Consider the following 19,959-nt stretch of genomic DNA (forward strand, 5'->3'; position numbering starts at 1 on the left):
ATTATGGTAAGATTTTGTTTATTACATCGCAGTTCAGATAAATCAAAATCACAAAGGGTTTATGTTTAGTAAATGTTTAGTAGTATGATTGCACAAGGAATTTGACGTGGTGATGAACACAGTTTATAAGACATAATAAAAAAATAAACTTGAAAATGTACAATAGTATATGAAAAATAAGCAGTAAGAATATGTTAAAATATGTAGGTTATCCTATATATATGTATATGGTATATGTAGGGTCTGTGTGCAAGACTTTGAACCTCCTGTTATAGCCTACATGGTTGTAGACTGGCCGGTGGGGCTTTGTCATTCTTCCAGACCTTTTCTCCTGTAGGAATCACCTTGGACAAATCCTTGACACTGGTTTTATAGCTTCCTAGCTCAGGTGAGAAACAGCGTTACTGGACAAGGGTTCTCAGCTGACGCCTAAACAAAGGTTATTATGGGTTATTTCCATGGGCTGGGCTTTAGGGCTGTAGGACATCCCACGCTGACGAGAGGGTGACGCCTAGCAGAGAGAGTGAAGTAGTGTAAGAGCGCTCACTCTGTTCAATATTAACATGCCCGCAACATTATCACACAAGTACAGAACTTATTGGCCTCTCATCAAAAAGACCTCTCAACTGTTTCATATAAAGATTGTTTGTATCGAATTATTCAGTTAATGGCGAGATTGTTTTGTACACAGAGCCAATACACTCAAATCGTTTTTGACATACTTTCTGCAAATGTTTCATTCCATAAATGGTCGACAACTGCAAGCAAAAACAGAGAATTAATTAACCTGCCATTCATTAATTGCCATAAATGTAGTGGAAATATTTTACAGTGTTTACAACATCTAACATGTATAAAACATTTCTTGTAGACTTTCATCTCCTCCGAATATCTAAAAGACATCAAACTCCTTGTGAGAGGAGACAGAAGGAGCCTGATCTCTTGTCCTCACTGACTGTTATCAACAAGCCTGTTTAGTCATGCAGGCAGACATGGCTCCCAGGGGACAGACTCACTGTGGACTCACTGCAGGCAACAGGAGGTGAAAACCCAGCCGCATGTTTACCTGCCAACTTTACCAAGACATCAGAGACGTATGTTTCCCACATAATACACACGGACAGATTTTGAAAACATGACCACAATGAAAAACTTCCATACCTGCTGGGTGAAATACAACAATGTGCAAACACAGCATCAAGATCTGTCATCTGTTGTGACAGGAAAATACTGCCCATTAGGGGGAAAACAGTCGTCTGTCTTCATGGTATAACATAGCTTATAACTGCACTGTGCTGAAAACTTACTATTTTTTTTTTTAATATTATTTTTTACTATTTTTGAACTGCTATGTCTACTTTTATCTTCACTTTTACCACCTGTGTGTTAGCATCAGAGAAACGGAGGCATTCTGTCTTTATTCCATACTTTCTTTGGCAATGTAAACGTATGTTTCCCGTGACATTAAAGCGAATTGTGATTTGTATAGACGATCTTTGTACCGGAGTAACCACATTAGCCAATGGAACTGCTCAGGGGCGTGGCCTTCTGGCGGGCTCGTGCGGTCACAGTGCAGGGTGGGCGTTTAATCCGTTTTCTTCCCTAGCTCATACATGACTTCACGATTAACGTAACACAAGTTGGGCAACTTCAAATCGTGAAATTTACAGTCTCAGCCGGACTACGAAGATGACGGAAAGCTCCGCGAACAAGCTGTTGAACGGAGACGCCTGTCAACGGACCGCAAACGGTCAAAAAATGAGTAAAAATGGCTTCGTGAAGAACCATTGCCTGTTTCAACAGCCACAGAAGTATCGTCGCCCCAGGGAGAAGGTAAGGCCCAACCGTCACCGGGGGGGCATAAACAAACTGTTGTGTTCGCTGTGTGTTCGGACAATAGTTTGAATTAAGAAAGGAATGTAAGGCCATGTGTTATTTTTTTTCGCCATGTTTGTATTGCGGTCATACAGTCATGTTTTGGAATATGTTTAATTTGCATGCACACATAACGTGTGAGTTACGGCAGTAACGTTGCACTGTAATCTGTAGCGAAGCCGTTTGGCTAATATAGTTCGAGCATTATGTCCTAGCCTGCACTTTCTCCCAGTGCGACATATATCAAGCTAGCTGTTAACAATAGCTCCCGAGAATTACGTTTGTTATACTTTTGTATTTTAAATCACGTGGCATAAAAACTTCACATTTAGCTTGTAACCTATAGGATGTATTGAACTAGTACTACTTAATAAACGTGCTGTTCAGCGGTAACGTTACATGCCACCTGATCGGGGAGGATCGTAGCGTTGTAACCGTACACCGTGTTGTGTGGACTGGTCTCTGTTTACACTGGATCCGGTCCTGTTCCCAGAGAGCCGCCCGTGTTTCCTGGCGGGGGGGGGGGGGGGGGGGGGGGGGCTTCCACATGACACTTCAGCGGGAGAGGAATGTCACCAGGCTGGGAAGGGTGTGGCCCCTCCTGGACGAGCACTGGAACTGTGTGTGTGTGTGTGTGTGTGTGTGTGTGTGTGTGTGTGTGTGTGTGTACACACACACGCACGCCACGTTTTGTTTTCAGTTGTTTTGGTTCAACTCAGAAACGACATCTAAAAGCACACATACTGTGTACAGACAGAGACTTCAAAAGTATTTGGGAACATCAATATTCTAAACTTGGAACATCATAAATCTGCAGGGTCGCTGATTTCTACCAAAAGTTTATATACAATCAGGCCCAGATGCTTTGGCTGTCATACCAATTACGTCCTTATGCATATAATGTTCCCATTTTGCCAGAAGTTAAGCCAGAGCTGCAGGTCCTATCGGCGCTGATAAGGCTGTCAGGTATTTGTCTGATTCCCAGTTCAAACAGGGAAGTACTCAACTTATTAATGTGAAGTATTTGGAGCCACAACGCTCAACACAGTTTTTTTTGTCTCTGATAAACTTGGCCAGTATTTAGATAGTTTCAGAGATCAAACAATGTGATTGGCCAACAGAATGATTCTGGTACATTTACCAGTAGGTAAGTCTGCTGGCTCTTGAAAAGCCAACTGAACTTGCAGTTAAATGCACACAGAACTAAGTTTGCAACCCGGGTGTGTAAGAACACTGTGTTTCAGTGTTTTAAATCAGAGCTGTATCTGTCTGTTAACGCATTAACAAGTAGCATTTTTAGACCATTTAGTCTCAGTTACAGAGTGGTAATAAATGGCCACCTGGATCTGGAGCAGTAGCTGGAAAGTGCATCTGTGCTTATTGAGCTAGTCATAACCCCCATATTGAGAATATAGGAATAAACTATCTCACAAGAGCTTTCAGCTGAAATGGTAGTGTCTATAATCAGTCAAAATCAGTTGCAAATTGAATAGGGAATTGCCTTATTTCATCTAGCATGGAGAGGACTTACTTGTTTACTCTGTTTTAGGCAGTATGCAAAACGTACCCCATGTGTTATTGTCTGTATTGTGTAATTCTAGATGATGACCCTCATCATGTGACAGAGCAGATTTCCACAGGGTGTGTTGGTTGGATGCTCTTTGGGGACAGTTGCTTCGTGGCCAGCTTCACATTAATGGCACAGGTGTACCTCTTTTCAGTCCATGTTTGTCCACAGTTATAAAAGGCTGAGCTAATGTGACGTCAGTCAAGATGTATTTAGCTGCTGTGGTCAGAATGCAACAGCCTCTTTGAGGGTTGTACCTGGATGTAAATGTATTTTTGTGCTCCTTGTTTGGTGGCTCACAGACTGGTCTGCAGGTCTTTCAAGGCCTTCTTTTAACTTGAGAGAAATGGAGCTGTTCGACTGGCTTTGAAAATGCACACATGCACACACATACACATAATGCTGTCCTGTTCGCCGGCTCAGAGGTATTTCTTGGAGATGCATGACTGGTCACATGAGGTATGGTTGCTAGGCTGCGAGGCACAGCCTGTAATGAGTGACCGCCCTCATTTGTTTAACGTCCACAGTCCAGCTCCAAATGATGCTAGTAGTTTTTAGTTTTTGTGGAGCCCCTCCACCACATTTTATATGGTCCCATAATCCAAGATCAATATTGCTATTCATAAAACCTAATGAATTAGAACCCTGGGTTGATGGCCATTTTACTGCTCCATTGGCACAGAGGCACGGGAACGTTTCTATGAATTCATGCATTATTGTCCACTTTATTTGGTTTCTAACTCTTTCCAAAAAACCGACCGTTTTAACAGGCCTGCTGCTGTCTCGTGTGCGTGCCCACCTTCTGTTGGATTGGTGGGCGCTGCTTCTGTCACTATTTATTGGGCTGCCTGGTGGGGCAGATTTAATGAGTAAACAGACTTAAAGCATGAATAAACCATTACCTTCTTTTTAAAGGGAGAAGCTGGAATGTTTTTTCCCCCCGCGCCATAAAGTAGTATGAGTTAGTTAGCATTATTACTCTTAAATCTGTGCCTTGGCCTTAGTGTTGTTTGTGGAAAAGGTATTTGATTTTACTACTTTTAAAATGTCAAGCTTGTAATTAGACATTCTTTTACTTCATTTTTTTACAGAATCAAAATATCACACACAACTCCAGCCTGTACAAGAAGCCCTTTGCTGAATCCTTTGAGGAGACGCCTCTACTGGTGGCCGTGCTCACCTACATGGGCTATGGCATCCTCACCATCTTCGGCTACCTCCGAGACTTCCTTCGCCACTGGGGCATCGAGAAGTGCAATGTGGCTCGAGAGAAAGAGGAGCAGAAGGTAAACTAGTCTTTACATTAGGCTGTTTTAAATGCAAAGGCTAACTAACATTGTATAGTGTTTTTGTGATTGTGTGTGACTTGGATCTGTTGTACTATCTACTGCACAACAAATTGCCCCATTGGGGGACAATAAAGTATTTTGAATTGAATTGAATTAACAAATACACTGGATGTGTAGCCATTCAAGGCTGATTTAGTAATAGAAAAGTTCTCACCAGCACTTTGGCCATACCAATCATTCAAGACTTTCTTTGAAAAACTACTTATGGTACAAGTTGCAAGATAAAGCTTTACTTTTATTATACATATTTAGATGGTCAGATATCTCATCCTAGCTACATTAGCTGTCACTCCTGTTAAGTGTGGTTTAACAATAATCATTGACTGTTTCCCTCGTCTGCTGCAGAACAAATATAGCTCCTTTGGAATATAATTTACTACCAAGACATGCTCACCTACGCCTTCCCATTTCCCCATGCAGGATTTCGTCCCCCTCTATCAGGACTTTGAGAACTTCTACACCAGGAACTTGTACATGAGAATTCGAGACAACTGGAACCGGCCCATCTGTAGTGTCCCTGGTGCTAAGATGGACCTGGTGGAGAGAGTCTCTCACGACTACAACTGGACCTTCAAGTAAGTTTCTGTACCACTGATCATTGACTCAACAGGAAGGTCACTGACCTCTTGTTTCTGATAATAAGTGTGACGTAAGCCATACTTAAGATGGTCACGTTGAAAAGAATCAGGTACTTACAACATACTACAAAAGCACCGTGCACTCACACAAGCAGCCCTACCTTGATACAAGTAAAGATTGCGTCATATTTCCCCATTTATTGAACTGGTTTGTACTATATAACATGAACTATGCCAGCTGATTTCTCCTGGGATATTCAACTATTGTATAACTGCCAGTTATCATGAACAGTGATAATAAAGGAAAACATTGATCAGGAAGTGGTCGCCAAGCAACCAGGGCACTCAGGCATGCATGCTGAAGATAATTATTTCTATTAACCTTGAGCCGGGTACTAATTGTGTATCTGTCCTTCTTTGCCTTCAGGGACACAGGCAGAGTGGTGAAGGACGTCATCAACATGGGATCATACAATTACCTCGGCTTTGCCGAAAACACCGGGGCTTGTGCTGAAGCTGCTATTGAGGCCACAGAAAAATATGGAGTTGGAGTGGGCAGCACTCGCTTTGAAATGGGTACGGGTCAAAAGAAAAGTTAGAATATCTGTTCTTAATAAGCTCTTTTGTTTTGTCACATTTAAGAGTGCGTCTATCTTATAATGGGATGAATTCATGATCAAATGGACGTCAGGTGGTGAACAGCTGCTGCTCTTTGGTCCGTTACTCTTTCAGCGTACAACAGGCTACGGACTTAATTGGTTTTCAAGGACTGACAGGTGGAGTTTGAAATATAGTGAAGCATTGTGAACGCGTTTTGACCGTTTGCTGTGGCCTTCTTCTGACATTGGCAGCCACTTTGTCAATCTTGTCTCCGATCTCCAACGATGGGAAAGCTGAAGTTTGTTCAGCTTTGTTGAGTACATTTCCTTCCTCATAAAACACTTGCAAATGCCTATTTAAAAAAAGGCTCTGAAGTCCAGCATCCATTACATCCTGGGTTGCAGCCTTTTCTTCCTTACCTGTTTATGAGTAGATCAGTTGACACCACTGGGAGGACTGTGTGTTACAAGACAAACAAAACAGGGACTCGTAGGAAAAACGGCACTAGAGTGCTTCTAGCGGTCAAAACCTCCAAGAACCATTAAGGAAGGTGGACTAACCTCGCTATCTGTTTAACAGGTAGAAGAAACCCGGTGTGACTTGAACTTTTCTCCCTGAATACAATTATAACAGCTCACTGATGGGAAGTTGTAGTTAAACTGCGATTCTGTCACTTCCAGGAAACCTGGACATACACGAGGAGCTGGAGCAGTTGGTTGCTAGGTTCCTGGGCGTAGAGTCATCCATGGCTTTCGGCATGGGCTTCGCTACAAACTCCATGAACATTCCTGCTCTCACCGGAAAGGTATGGAATTTCATTCACTGTCTTAGTTGGGCTTTTTTCTCCCTCCAACATCCTGTCCCTCTTGAGTTGAGAACTTTTTTTTTTATTAATAGTTATATTTGACCTGCTCCCATACTGTAATTGAATGCCATTAGCAGTTTGACTATGATGGAAAAACACTGTTTCCAGTGTTAAGTGAAAACAAGGCACATTTTCAGATGTATGGCCAAGGGAGTTCACACTGTTCCACAACACACCAGTTTCCGGCCAAAGCTTTCAAAACATCTTGAGTGCAGGAGGTTGGAGAGTGATTTTTGACGAGTCCCTGCCCCTGGTTCTAACCCCAACAAAGCACACATAACAATCCTCACTTGCACCCGTACATACCATTTTCTTCTCGAGCCAATTTTGCTCGAACAGGAAGTAGAAATGTGAGCTGACTAGCCATGTGTACCTTGTGAGGCAAAGAATGCATTTCCTGATGACCTCATGAGTGGGAAACAGGACAGAGAGTGACAGGTATGTACAGTGACATAGTAAACATTTGAGTCACTGCCCTTGTCACAAGGGTTCATTCTTAACTATTCCTGTCACTTGTCTGCTGGCTCACATCATGTTGTGTAACATGCTCTCTCTTCATGGACATGAGGAAATGGTGTCACCTGTCTGAATGTTGGTTGTGTTGAATTTGAGAGGTGGATGAGCTGTTAGCAATACTTATTATATCCATATCCATCCTGGAAACACATTTGTGTGGTTATGATTAGTGCACGTGGATATCAAACTCTTGTTGTTATGAGAAGCTTCTACTCCGAGAACTCTTATTATGGCTTTTATTCAACATGAGTCTTTATCTATGGTTTTCTGTGCGAACTTCACACGGGGTTTTGAGTCCATTTGAATTTTAATAGAAAACAATCACATTTAATTTGCAAACAGCATTTCCCAAGTTAATGAAATTCATAAATAAGTATTCCTTCTGTAGAGGTTCACCTCTTTACAGAAGCCTGAAACCAGATATGGTTATTCTTATGTTAGTACATCTATTCATTGCAACAGGTATACTTAGTCACAGAGGAGTAAAGGTTCATGTGAACAGCGTAACCCCAACAAGTCTGGATGACTGGCCACACTGCGGGTTTGTTCCAGAGAGCTCGGTTCAAACGACATTGCTCAACACTAAAACTCTCCCAGCATGTGAAATCTGGGGGTATTGCAGTAATGCAAGCAAAGCTCTGAAGAAACTGAGATCATCAGCTCAGAAAATCTATCTTAGAATAATCTCTGGTTTTGCTTCTCGTTTCTTCTTGTTTGTAGGGTTGTCTCATTCTGAGTGACGAGCTGAATCACGCGTCACTGGTGCTGGGTGCCCGGCTGTCTGGCTCCACAATTCGGGTCTTCAAACACAACAGTGGGTGACCTCCAAACATGTTAGAAAGAATGAGTGTACGCCCATGTCTGCAGTAACACAGAGCACATGGGACTAAAGTGTCAACAGCAGCTCTTTGAATGCTTGGGAGACTGTAATCTGCTGCCTTTAACTTGGGTGTGAGTAACAGCAAGTTGCTTCACTCAATGCAAGTTTTACTTCACAACACTTGTTCTCTTACTCTACTAAGTTACCACTATGCCTTTTTTATATGTACTATACCGACACACTACACACAGTCGTACAGTAGGTCCAGGTGTGGTCCTGGTCCTGGTCCTGTTTACTGTTATCCAAGCTCACACTTAACCAGGAAACATGCAGTTTGACACTCATCCATTACTTGAAAGAAAGCTTTTGTATTACATTCATCTCCTTAGACAATAAACTTTTGTTCCTTTGTATTGTAGACATGCAAAGCCTGGAGAAGCTGCTGAGAGATGCTATCGCACACGGACAGCCGAGAACACACCGACCCTGGAAGAAGATTCTCATTGTGGTGGAGGGCATATACAGGTACACAACACCTTTGTTATCTGTCACATATGTACAGTGCCCTTTACCACACAAACATATGTGTTGTTTGAACTAGATCATTAACCTGACTTAAGTGTTATTTCAGTTTTTTTTTTTTTTTTTTTTTATTCCACGAGTATTTTTCTACCACTGCTTTATCACATGACGTTTTCACATTGTTTACTGCAAGTCACTTGACACCCACGGGAGAAACCGTTGACCATATTGTTGCATTAGTGTTCCTTCTTTCTGGGGCTTATGGGATTTTTGGTGTAATTCATATATAACAAAAAAAAATACTTTTGAATATTAATTATATAAAGGTTTAACATGTCAAGGGTTGAAGCTTTGTTGCATGTGGGACAGCCTTGGGCACCATAGTATCTTAAAGTTGAGCTGAAATGAACAATGAATAATAATTATAGTAGGCGACTATTTAACAATACAGCTCTGGAAAAAATTAAGAGATCACTGCAAAATAACTATTTATAGGTACATGTTCAAGAAAAATAAACATTGTTGCTTTATTTTATAAACTACCGACAACAATTCTTCCAAAATACAAATATTGACATTTACAGCATTTAGTTTCCGAAAATGACAACTTGTCAAAATAAGAAAAAAGATCCAGTGTTTTCAGACCTCTTCTTTTCTTGTCCTAAAGTATGGAAGGATCCATTGTGCGTCTGCCAGAGGTTGTCACTCTGAAGAAACGCTACAAGGCATACCTGTACCTGGATGAAGCCCACAGTATCGGGGCTCTGGGGCCCAACGGTAGAGGAGTGGTGGACTACTTTGGCCTGGATCCCAAAGATGTTGACATCATGATGGGAACATTCACCAAGAGCTTCGGTGCTGCTGGAGGATACATTGGAGGCAAAAAGGTTGGTGAACTCCTGCACAGATAAAGTCAGACAGTGGAATATAAAGGCTTCTGTGTTGTTGGGGAAGTAGCTGCAGCACTTACTCATCCTCTGCTGAGGACCAGCGTGTGTCATTCAGTTCTAGTACAGGTCTACCCTGTTTACCAGCAATAGGGAAATGTAGCTTCCTGTTCTTCTGAAAGGGAACTCATTCAGTGTAAGCTTTCATTTTCTATCAGAGAAGAGCTATATACAAGGCTAGATTGATAGGTAAAAAAAATATGATTCCTTAAAAGCACCTGCTTTTCTTTCTTTTTTTATTTTTTTTTTATTATAACGATTTCCAGGTCCATACAATAATTTATGGTACATATCATTCTTCCCAGTTAGCCATCAGTAAATTTTAATTTGTATCCCACAGCAAGGCATCACACTCACTAAATAGTACAGAACTGAGCAAGGACTCACTGGACAGTATGACATACATACTGTAATAAAGAACTAACTGTATTTTAAAACAAAATAAGAACATAAACTAAATAAAATTAGAACACATTTTTTGGGGTAAACCTCAAAGACACAAATCCCTCTAGGAAGGGGATATATAAGAAAACAAAAGGGACACAAAAATTAGACAAATGATGGTCGTACCGGTGTGACATACATTATCCATCTTTACCATCTTTTCAGATCTTTGCAGCCTCAAAGCAAAGGTTATCCTTTCCATCATAAAAATATCATAATTTCAATCCATTCTTCCACGGTAGGTTCTCCTGATTTTAACCACCTTCTAGTAATGGCTTTTCTCCAGCAGCACTTAGGATTCAAAATAAATATTTTTCCTTGGAAGAAAACATTTTTCATGGTAAAGTACCCAAATATAAGGACTCTAAATTAAATGGAATGTCCTTCTGGAAACCCCCTTGAAAAACTTCATGAAAGGAGTCAATGATGCACAAGACCACAATATGTGAAAATGATTTGCCTGGAGGCACCCGCACTGTCGGCAGCATGAGGAGGTCTCTTTTGAGCTGGAGAAAACCTAATGAGGCTAATGAGTAAAACTCTAGCCATACAAGTGAACTTGAGGTTTTCCATTGTGTCTCACATAAGTGTTCCAATCTTCTTCAGAAGTTTCCTTCCATTTCTCTTTTTTTTTCTTTTTTTTTTTCTTTTTTACATATAATGAATTACCTTTTGATTGTTGTAACCCCTTGTACATTTTTGAGATGATTTTCTGGTTTGAGCCAACCAGATAAGCATCCATAAAGACTTTTAGCAGAATATTCTCCTGGCTTAGTTGTGCACATCCCTTCTGAATTTGGTTCCTATAATGTCAGACTTGAAGGAATCTGTAAAAATCGTTCTTATTCAAGCCAAACTCTCCAACTTCTGGAAGCTGTTCATAGTCCACTTAAGTAAAAATGTACACACTAAGCCATTTAGCCTTCTGATACCCATCTATTAAACCTTGCATCCTATCTTTTAGACATAAAATCTGGTTCAAATGCACACCATTTCAAAACTTTTACTGCCTCCTGCAGGTGATTTGGGGCTATTACCTTGTTCCACATCTTAGGTGACAAGTTCATGGGTTTCTCAATTAATTTAATTTCATCAGGCTTTTATCCCCAATTGTAGCTTGAATTGGAAATTCCTCTGAAATAGCACTTTAAGTCTCCTTCCATCTAGCACAGTAATCTGGGTTGCACCAACATATTAATTGGCTTAATTGAGCAGCAATATAGTAATCTTTTAAGCATGGAAGAGCCACCCCGCCCTTGTTTTTTTTGCCAATTGTAAACTCTGATATCTAATTATTGGTCTTTGTCCCTGCCAAATGTACCTCAAAATATCCCACTATGCCACTGAGATTGTTGGTCAGATAGATCTAGTGGAAGTGATACAACAATCTCGGCAAGATAACCATTTTGACAGTTAGTCCCATCTCCTGTCTTCCCTAATCTTTGTGTTCAGAGGGAGGTAGTTAAGTGAAAACAATTCTGCCAAATCTATTGGAATATATTTACACCCAAACATATAATGGATTCAGCATCCCACTTGAAATGATACATTATCTTGAGCCCCATGCACACTAATCTAATCAAGAGTAAGGAAACCCTCAATCTAAAATCTACCGTAATAAATATTAATATCAAATATGACAAAAATGAGTTGTCTCGAACAAAACAAGCATTGTAATACTTCAAAAGAATGATATAATAGTGATTTTATCCATCAGTGCTACAACATTGGAGCAACTGTAACTCTTTGTGTCCTGTATCTTGCAGCTATTGGCTAATTATTTCTGTGTTGCCACATGAACCAAATAAAATGTATGGCATCTCCGTGATTTGAATGTACTTTCTCTGTCAGGAGCTGATCGACTACCTACGGCGCCATTCTCACAGCGCCCTGTACGCCACGTCCACGTCCCCTCCTGTGGCCCAGCAGATCATCACCTCTATGAAGATCATTATGGGAGAGGATGGGACTACGCTGGGTAGGTGCCAGAAAATAACACCAATCAAAGTGCATCTCTGTACTGGCAGCAGCGTTGTGTAATGAGAAGAACATAGTGTGGCGATGGACTTCATCTTTTCCATCGGTGACCATTTGCAGAAGGTTTGCAGAAGCCTTTGGATGGGAAAGACGAAGCCAGTTGAAATGTAAATTTGATGTTAGCTTAGCACAACATGCTACATTAAAGCTAATGATGCATGTTTCACTGGACTCGAGACGCTCTTCACGATGAGCTTTTCTTGCTTTACTTTCCTGGTGCTCGCAGCAATTCTAAACTGTCCCAAGATTTGAGATCACTCATGTTTTGCCAGTTTGATTTGAGATTTTAGATGCACATAACTACTTCCATCAGTAACCACATGATGTCAGTATAAGCCTGTGTAAGGCATGACTGGCTAGCACAAGTCACTATGGTATTCAACTTGCATGGCTTTGCTACCTTTTGTACTTTGACTCCTTCACAGTGAGGGCTTGTTTACCTTGGAAATGTTTCAAAGGCTACTTCGATCTCTGGCCAACTGGTAATTATTTACCAGTAAATACAGATGTTTGACAGCCTTATCAAAATGTATGGCATGTGTGAACCCTGTGTTAATGTCACAGTGGTGTTTTAAGACGACAGTTGGCGAGTCCTCTCTAAGTAAAACTGTGTTACTTGACATTTTATTATTATTATTATTTTCTAATAGTTTGAGAGGTAACTTAAGATTTAGAGGAGCACGTCTGTAAGCTGCTCCCAAGTTGCAAGTGATTTCTTTTTTTCTTCTTTTCTTTTTCCCCACTACCCAATCTCATGATGGCTTAATAAAACCTTCACATAGCTTTGCACATGTGAAGGTCTCTCTGTAGTCTACAGAAGTGGCCTCCTCTCTTTATCTTTCAGGATGCGTCCCATTTTTAAATCTGATATGTGGACAGTTCCCTACCATGGTCGGATGCAGCCTGGGCTGATAGAAGCTTGGAGCTGTGCTATGTTAACTCTTGTACCCTCTCCCTTTATGGCTTTCAGATGTGTGTTTTTATGTGTGCTTCTTTGCCTTCGTGCTGGGTACAAAGCAGCATGGTGCTCAGGGCCAGAGATCCATGCAGATCAAACCCTGTTGGACTCGACTCCTACACACACAAACGGGTCACTAAGTCTTGTTTTTCTTGCAGGACGGCAGCCCTTTATTCTTTATGAGGCCTGATTGATGCAGCCTCCCCTAAAATGCTGACTTAAGATCAGATTACCTTGCTCCCATCGTTCAATCATTAGGTCCAGGAATAAACACCTGGAGCAACGTTTGTGATATAACTGTTCCACAGTGTTTCTACAAACCCTTTCTGAGAAGAGAAGGCCAGACTGGCTGACCTTACAACAAGTTTCCTTGTAGGAGCCCAACAATGACAGGCTGATTGGTTGCAGCCCCATCACTGTTTGAAATTCAGGCCTTTGAAGAGTCAGACACTGACACTGATTTGAAGTGACAGTGGAGCTGCCTGCTAACAGTTTGTTCCTGTGTTCAAGTTGCTGGGGACGGCTGCTCATGGTTCCCGGCGTTGGCCTGCCTCAGAATGGACTTTTGTTGTTTGAAGCTGACAGCAATCAAATATGTAGATAGGACATAAGGGTTGAGGACAGGCAAAACTTTCTTCATTATGAAATTAATGCTAAAATGTCTGACTACCGTATCAATCTCACTCAATTCAGAGGAAAGCTTTAGATTCTTTCCTCGATGTCAGACTTGGTTGCGTTGAGTCCGTGATGTTCCTGCTCTGTTTTTTCAGCACGGCCAAGCACATGTGTGTTGCTGTTGGCGCTTTGTTCCTCATGGTTGTTTGTTTGGTTAAGGCGCTATCTCTGGAGGCTGCGCCGGAGGATCCAGTGAGTGAATCCACAGTGTGCATCGGAATGACACGTGACGGTCGATGCCTGTTTAGTTTCAGCCTCTTGACCTCGACCTTAAAAACTCCCGGTTGTCTTCAAAGGGAAGTGGTGTCGCGCTGTCTGCAAATGAGTGTAGGACATGATACAAGACACGGTGTTCACTCATCCTACTGAGCTCTGCTTTTGGGTCACATGGACCTGTTATGTGTAGAAGCACTTGGTTCAGTCATTTTTACTCCTCCTCGGATCCGTTTTGTTAAGTCAACTTGTTCTGTCACTGGTGATATTCATGTTCTTTCATTAAAAAGTGAAATCAAAAGAAGAATGTAGAAATAATCAGTGATGGATAACATGCGCTTTCCTTCACTTGGCCTCAGAACAAGAGCTGATAATATGATTTTATGAGGCGTACAAGCATAAAAATAATAACTCAAATATATGACTTTAGTACCTGCACAGCCCCACAGGTGTTTTCACTTACTGTGGCTGATTAGACCTCTCTACTGGTTGCCTGGAACTAGGGTTGCACGGTATACCGGTACTAATTTGGTACCGGGGTACTAAGAGATTTAAAACGGTACTATATTGCATTTGGAAGGGACCGGTACTTGCAGCGCCGCCGGCAGCGCCCGCAACAGCGCGGCGAACTCGCCACGTGATGTCACCACATTGTAACTACAGCTGAGAGGACGAGGAGCGAGCCGCAGCTTGGGGAGATAAAAAGAAAAAGCAAGCAAGCCGGGGGAAGTAGCTAGCAAGTTAGCGAGCAGCGTGGACTGGAGCAACAAACGGAGCAGGAGGAAAGCTTGGAGAGAGAGACGTTGGAGAGGGAGAGAGACGTTGGAGAGGGAGAGAGGGAGGGAGGGAGGAATGGCTGCTGCAACTGTCACCACGCCGCAACTTGTGGACAAACCAGGGGCGCGTAGTGCGATATGGCCGTACTTTAGCTTAAAAACAAATGAGCAAGGCGAGGCAATTAACGCCGATGCACCACTGTGTAAACGGTGTTTAAAACATGCATGGCTAACAGCGGAAACACCTCCGACTTAGCGAGCTGGTTTATTTATATCATATTATTATATTGTATATTATATTATTGTATTTATATTTTCACAGTGATTCCTAAACTTTTTGCCATACATGTAGACATGCTGATTTACAATAAATCTGAAGTGGTCCCTTATTTTTTCCAGAGCTGCAAAATGCATACATGCATTATTTTAAAGTTGTGTGCATTACTATCGAAATACATGTTGGTACCGTGACAACACTACCTGGAACTGTGTGTAGTCACCACATGTTCTCACTGGAGTCCTAAAGGTGTAAGCTGTGGCTAACAGGTGTAACAGGAGTGAAAAACAGTGTGTACACCATGAAGTCTTCTAGTCAGGCAGATGGAGCGCATACTCCTGTGTGGGTGAGAAGAGTCTTTAATCAAAGCTGCCGTCAATAATGTTATTTTCTTATTGGGTGAAGATCTACTCTTCATTCATGGTGTTAAGCTACAGTTACAGTAAAGTAAGGCAGGTTTCACCTAAAGATCTATGAAGTATGTTACATAGATTAGGAACTTAACTATTATCCACCCAGGAACAGAAAGACGCTAACTAAAATATGTTGGTGTGTCTGTCCTTTCCAGGTGCTGATCGCCTCAGACAGCTGTCGGAGAACACAACCTACTTCCGCCGGAAACTCCGCCAAATGGGCTTCATTATTTACGGCAACGATGACTCGCCCGTAGTACCCATGATGCTCTATATGCCAGCCAAAATTGGGTATGGGATTCTTCTGCTCGTCATTACTTAGTGTATTTTCAATGCTTTAAACATCGAGGATAATTAGAATGGCTAATCTCCCAAATTAGTTCTCATTTGGAAAAGACATAAAAGCTCATGCTCTTCTTTTAATGACTATTCCCACCTTTTCTCCAAATAGAATCTGATTTAGTGTGTGGGAAACTGTTTTTGATTTCAGTTTCACACATTAAAGAGAACAGCATCTAAGATGTGGGGATGGTGAAGACATCACACCATCAGTTACGTTTGCAATGTGTTGCTCTGTGTTTAATGCTGCCGTTGCTTTAAAGGGCGTTTGGTCGGGAGATGTTGAAGAGAAACATCGGCACAGTGGTTGTCGGGTTCCCGGCCACACCCATCATCGAGTCCAGGGCGCGTTTCTGCTTGTCGGCTGCCCATACCAGAGAGATGCTCGACACCGTAAGTCATCCCATAATAAGTCATAGAACCATCTCAATGGAATCAAGTAGAAATATGGATCTTACATATTAAAAATAGGTGAATACAGATAAAAATCCAGCTTAAAATTGCATTTTAACTATTCCATTCCCAGCACAGGCCTCCCATTGGTTTATTATGGAATCAATGCAAGGGATTGGCTGATGATGGGTGACATGAATCAGCATCTTATTGGAGTCCTTTCTCAGACATCTTGCCATAAAAGGCTCGTCTTCACTCTAAAACGGTGTAGGAAGTTTCCACTTGCAGTGAGAACCAAACAGCTTCTTAGTTTAAAACCGTAATTAGCATGTCGGCACAAACTGGAAAAATGGCTCGGAGGATATTTGCATTTGCTCCAGTGTCGTCTCTTATTTGCATCAGGAGGATGATCACCTCTTTGTGTATTGGGGGAGGTGAGTCCAATCTGGCCTCTGTTTTTATTGACTGCTACCACTTGGTCATATGATCCAAGAGAGTGACATCTGATCTCTGACCAGTCTGTCCTCTTCCCCACTGGATCCCGTTCAGTGATGTTGTTACAGGACAGACTTTCATTGCCAAAGACACAATTTTATCCTCAACATATAAGAGTTTGTTTGGATCCAGACTGATCTACCTGCATGTTTTGCCTGATTGTTTGTACGATCCAGATGTGAGTGTGCTTGTTGAATAATTAAGGCTCCCAATGTGTCCCTTTAATGTTATTCTAAAGGAACTTGGAAGGCCAAGCTGCCTCCAAGTATTACAGCGAGGCTCAGACGGAGACCTTTTTATTTGAGCTGCTCTGTCTCTCCAGAGACACTTCATTCATCTTACTGAGGAGCATGTCAACACAGTGTGTAATAGTCCATTTTAAGGGCATCAGCCTGCCTTTGTAGAACACTCCAAGGAGCCGCTTTTTCCGTCTTTGGAGCAGCCAGCTCTCACTATTTCTCAAAGCGTGGAATAAGAAAAAAGGTCAGGAGGAAGGTAAATTGTTTCCAGGTGCCGTTCAGTGTTGCAATGCTGATACAGCCCCTTGCAGAAAGACATGGAGGAGTTTAGTTTTCAGTTGTGGTTCATGCAGGGAGCCTTCTGTTCACCTTTGCTTTCGGAGCCCCCCTCTACTTCAACAGCCTGATAAACAAGTGTGAATAAGGCTTATCACTTAATTTCATATCTACAAACTGATGTTGTCAAGCTGTGTGCAGTCTGCTCATCTTGATGTGTTTTTTCTCACTTCATTTTGATTGACATGAATGTTTTTGGATTGAGATGAATGGCATTCCTGTGTTGTGTTGCCAGGCGTTGGAGGCCACCAGTGAAGTGGGCGACCTGCTGCAGCTGAAGTACTCCAGACGTGAACATTCTCTCCACTCGCTTGGGTGGATGACTGAGGAGAGTCTGCTTCAGGACTGAGCCACACCAAGCCCTCCTCCCAGACTCACTGGCCCTCCTTTTACTTTACCTTTTTTCTTGTCTTCACCATGTCTCCTCACATCAGAAACCCGTGGACTCACCAGAACCAAAGGTCCACCCAGTTTTGAAACCTGCTCAGCAGTGTGTGTCGGGTCTATGAGGACCAATATCAGCCCGTCTTTCTGTTCAGTTTGTCCTAACTTATTGTGACCGCATCTGTCTAACATCAAGTCTTATTTCTGTCTGCACATTGAATGTGTATTTTATTTGTGCAATAACAACAACAACGTGGCGTTTCTTTGTAATTTAAACAACCCAGAGTGCCATGAGTTCCTGCTCATGCACTCAGAGGCACAAGAAATCTGATCATGCTATGATGACCACAGGAAGAAACGATAGATGTAAATATTATTTATCCCCAAGTTGGTAGCGCTGCCTCTGGGTAGCATCCCAAAGACAGATTATTTAGCAGGAGTGACATTAGCACATGTACTCCAAATGTATTTATCTGATGGCTTTTTTCTAATCACTTTTACTTGAATAGAGCGTATAGAATATATCTTTTCCTAACCAAAGGATGTACATGTATAGATATGTTTTCTACCTTTTCTCTTTAAATGCAAAGCAGATGTTCCAAAAGAAAACATGTAACAGGGAATGATTCCCAGGGAGCAACACTAAGGAATATTTTTACTTCTTCTTTTGATATTCTGAGAGATTTTTCAGCCTTATTTACTGTTTACACCTGCACTCAAAAACTTGAGCCCAGTGTCTTTAACATTTCTATAAGCTAACGAGCTACATTTGTGATTGATTTTTTTTTTCCCTTCTCGCTGAAGGGCTTTCATGTGAATCAGCGTCAACACTGACCTCTGAGCACGCTGTAAATGAGATCTGTATGTATGATGGTGCCGCTTCCAAGCCCATCGGATTTACAGACCACTTTTATTTATGTATGTCTTTGTCATCTTTCAGCTATCTTATTTTTGTGAAAAAGAAAATGTAGATCTGAAAGGCAGCTCTATGTGTTATAAGTGACGCGTCTGTACTTGGGTGGCAGCACTACTGACAGGCATTGTAAATGCACACATGACGTAGTCACAGAAAAAGTGCAAGACGTGTTCACTCGTTGCTTCGAATGTGTCGTCTGTGGTCATCTTCTGGAATGACATTTCATATGGACCTGCTTTCAGTGTTTGGTTTTACTGTTCTGGTCTGACTTGTCAGTGTGACGTCAGCCAACACGGCCACTGTTAAATAGCCTGTGTGTGGGTTTAATGTTCTACCACTTAACTGATGTGAATGGGAGTGTAGCCAGTCACAAAGCTGGCCATCGGCTGGTCATGTGACCATTCCTATTGATGATCATCAAAGTCATGTAACTCCACTTTTGTAGATGTTTTTTGTCCTTTCAGCAAAACAAGACATTTCTTTCTAGTTGTACATTTATTAGATATTAATTCAAAGTCATTGTCTTTGAGTGTCATTGTAATTTATTTCCCCCCCACAGAAAATGGCTTAAATAACAACTCTGTGATGCATTTGCTTTCAATAAACATAATATAAAAGGTGGAACATATGACTGTGATCTGGAATTGCACTTTTCAGATGTGCGCATTGACGTGAAGAAAGATCTATTTTTCTTCAAAGTTTCCTCTCCAGCTGTCTGCAGCACCGAGCAGTATGTTCACTCTGCATTTCTGTCTATGGAGGCAAAAATGTAATTGCAAACAGCAACGTGACTGTTTCTCTCAGCCAGGTTTCCCTCATTGAAACGGAGGAATTAAAGTCGAGAGGGATTATCAAAATGTTTGAGTTGCTTGGAGCTCTTTGATGTGATGTTACAGTTTTCCTAACTACCAACCACAAATACCTGCAAACTGACTCACAGGGACCATTGGAAACCTTCTTATCAGTTGCTTTTGCCCTTGAACGAGTATTTGGGTTGAAGATAAGCTGCTTGGAGGAGTTTGTAAAGCCGTGATGTTTGTTGACCATGCTGTTGGAAACTTGCAAAGATTAAATCACTTTCTTTGTACCAAGTTGGGTTTGTGTTTATTTACAGCGGGCAGAGTCCCAACTAAAAGCTCATGACAAACACGTTTGAAAGGCTTTTTCCCTGATAAATCACTGACATCCTGCCATTCCACACCATTCCACACCGGCCACTCACTCCACACTTCAAATGGTGTTTTGGGGGAAGGAGGATGCCAGTGGGATGAAATGATGACTTTAGTTTGGAAAATGGCAAAACAAACCTAAAGAAAACAACATGTTATTTACGGAACGGGCAGGAGCACGTGGGCTGGTCCTGGTGCGGGTTTCACTTCAACAGTTGCTCTTCAAATGTGAGTTTTTGATTGAATCCTTTGTCAA

General features: G+C 41.7%; 1 protein-coding gene across 1 annotated transcript; it reads left to right on the forward strand.

Annotated features, from left to right (window-relative positions):
- Positions 1 to 1,587: 1,587 nt before the first annotated feature.
- Positions 1,588 to 19,626, forward strand: sptlc2b (serine palmitoyltransferase, long chain base subunit 2b). Its single transcript, XM_084031184.1, has 12 exons — positions 1,588 to 1,833; positions 4,534 to 4,728; positions 5,212 to 5,366; positions 5,797 to 5,945; positions 6,650 to 6,774; positions 8,071 to 8,164; positions 8,590 to 8,695; positions 9,360 to 9,579; positions 11,935 to 12,061; positions 15,588 to 15,723; positions 16,035 to 16,164; positions 17,470 to 19,626. The coding sequence occupies exons 1-12, from the start codon at positions 1,690 to 1,692 to the stop codon at positions 17,581 to 17,583; spliced, it is 1,695 nt and encodes a 564-aa protein (XP_083887310.1). The 5' UTR covers positions 1,588 to 1,689; the 3' UTR covers positions 17,584 to 19,626.
- The last annotated feature ends 333 nt before the right edge of the window (positions 19,627 to 19,959 follow it).

The sequence above is a fragment of the Eutrigla gurnardus genome (genome assembly GCF_963514095.1).
Source record: "Eutrigla gurnardus genome assembly, chromosome: 16".
In the NCBI taxonomy this organism is placed as follows: domain Eukaryota; kingdom Metazoa; phylum Chordata; class Actinopteri; order Perciformes; family Triglidae; genus Eutrigla; species Eutrigla gurnardus.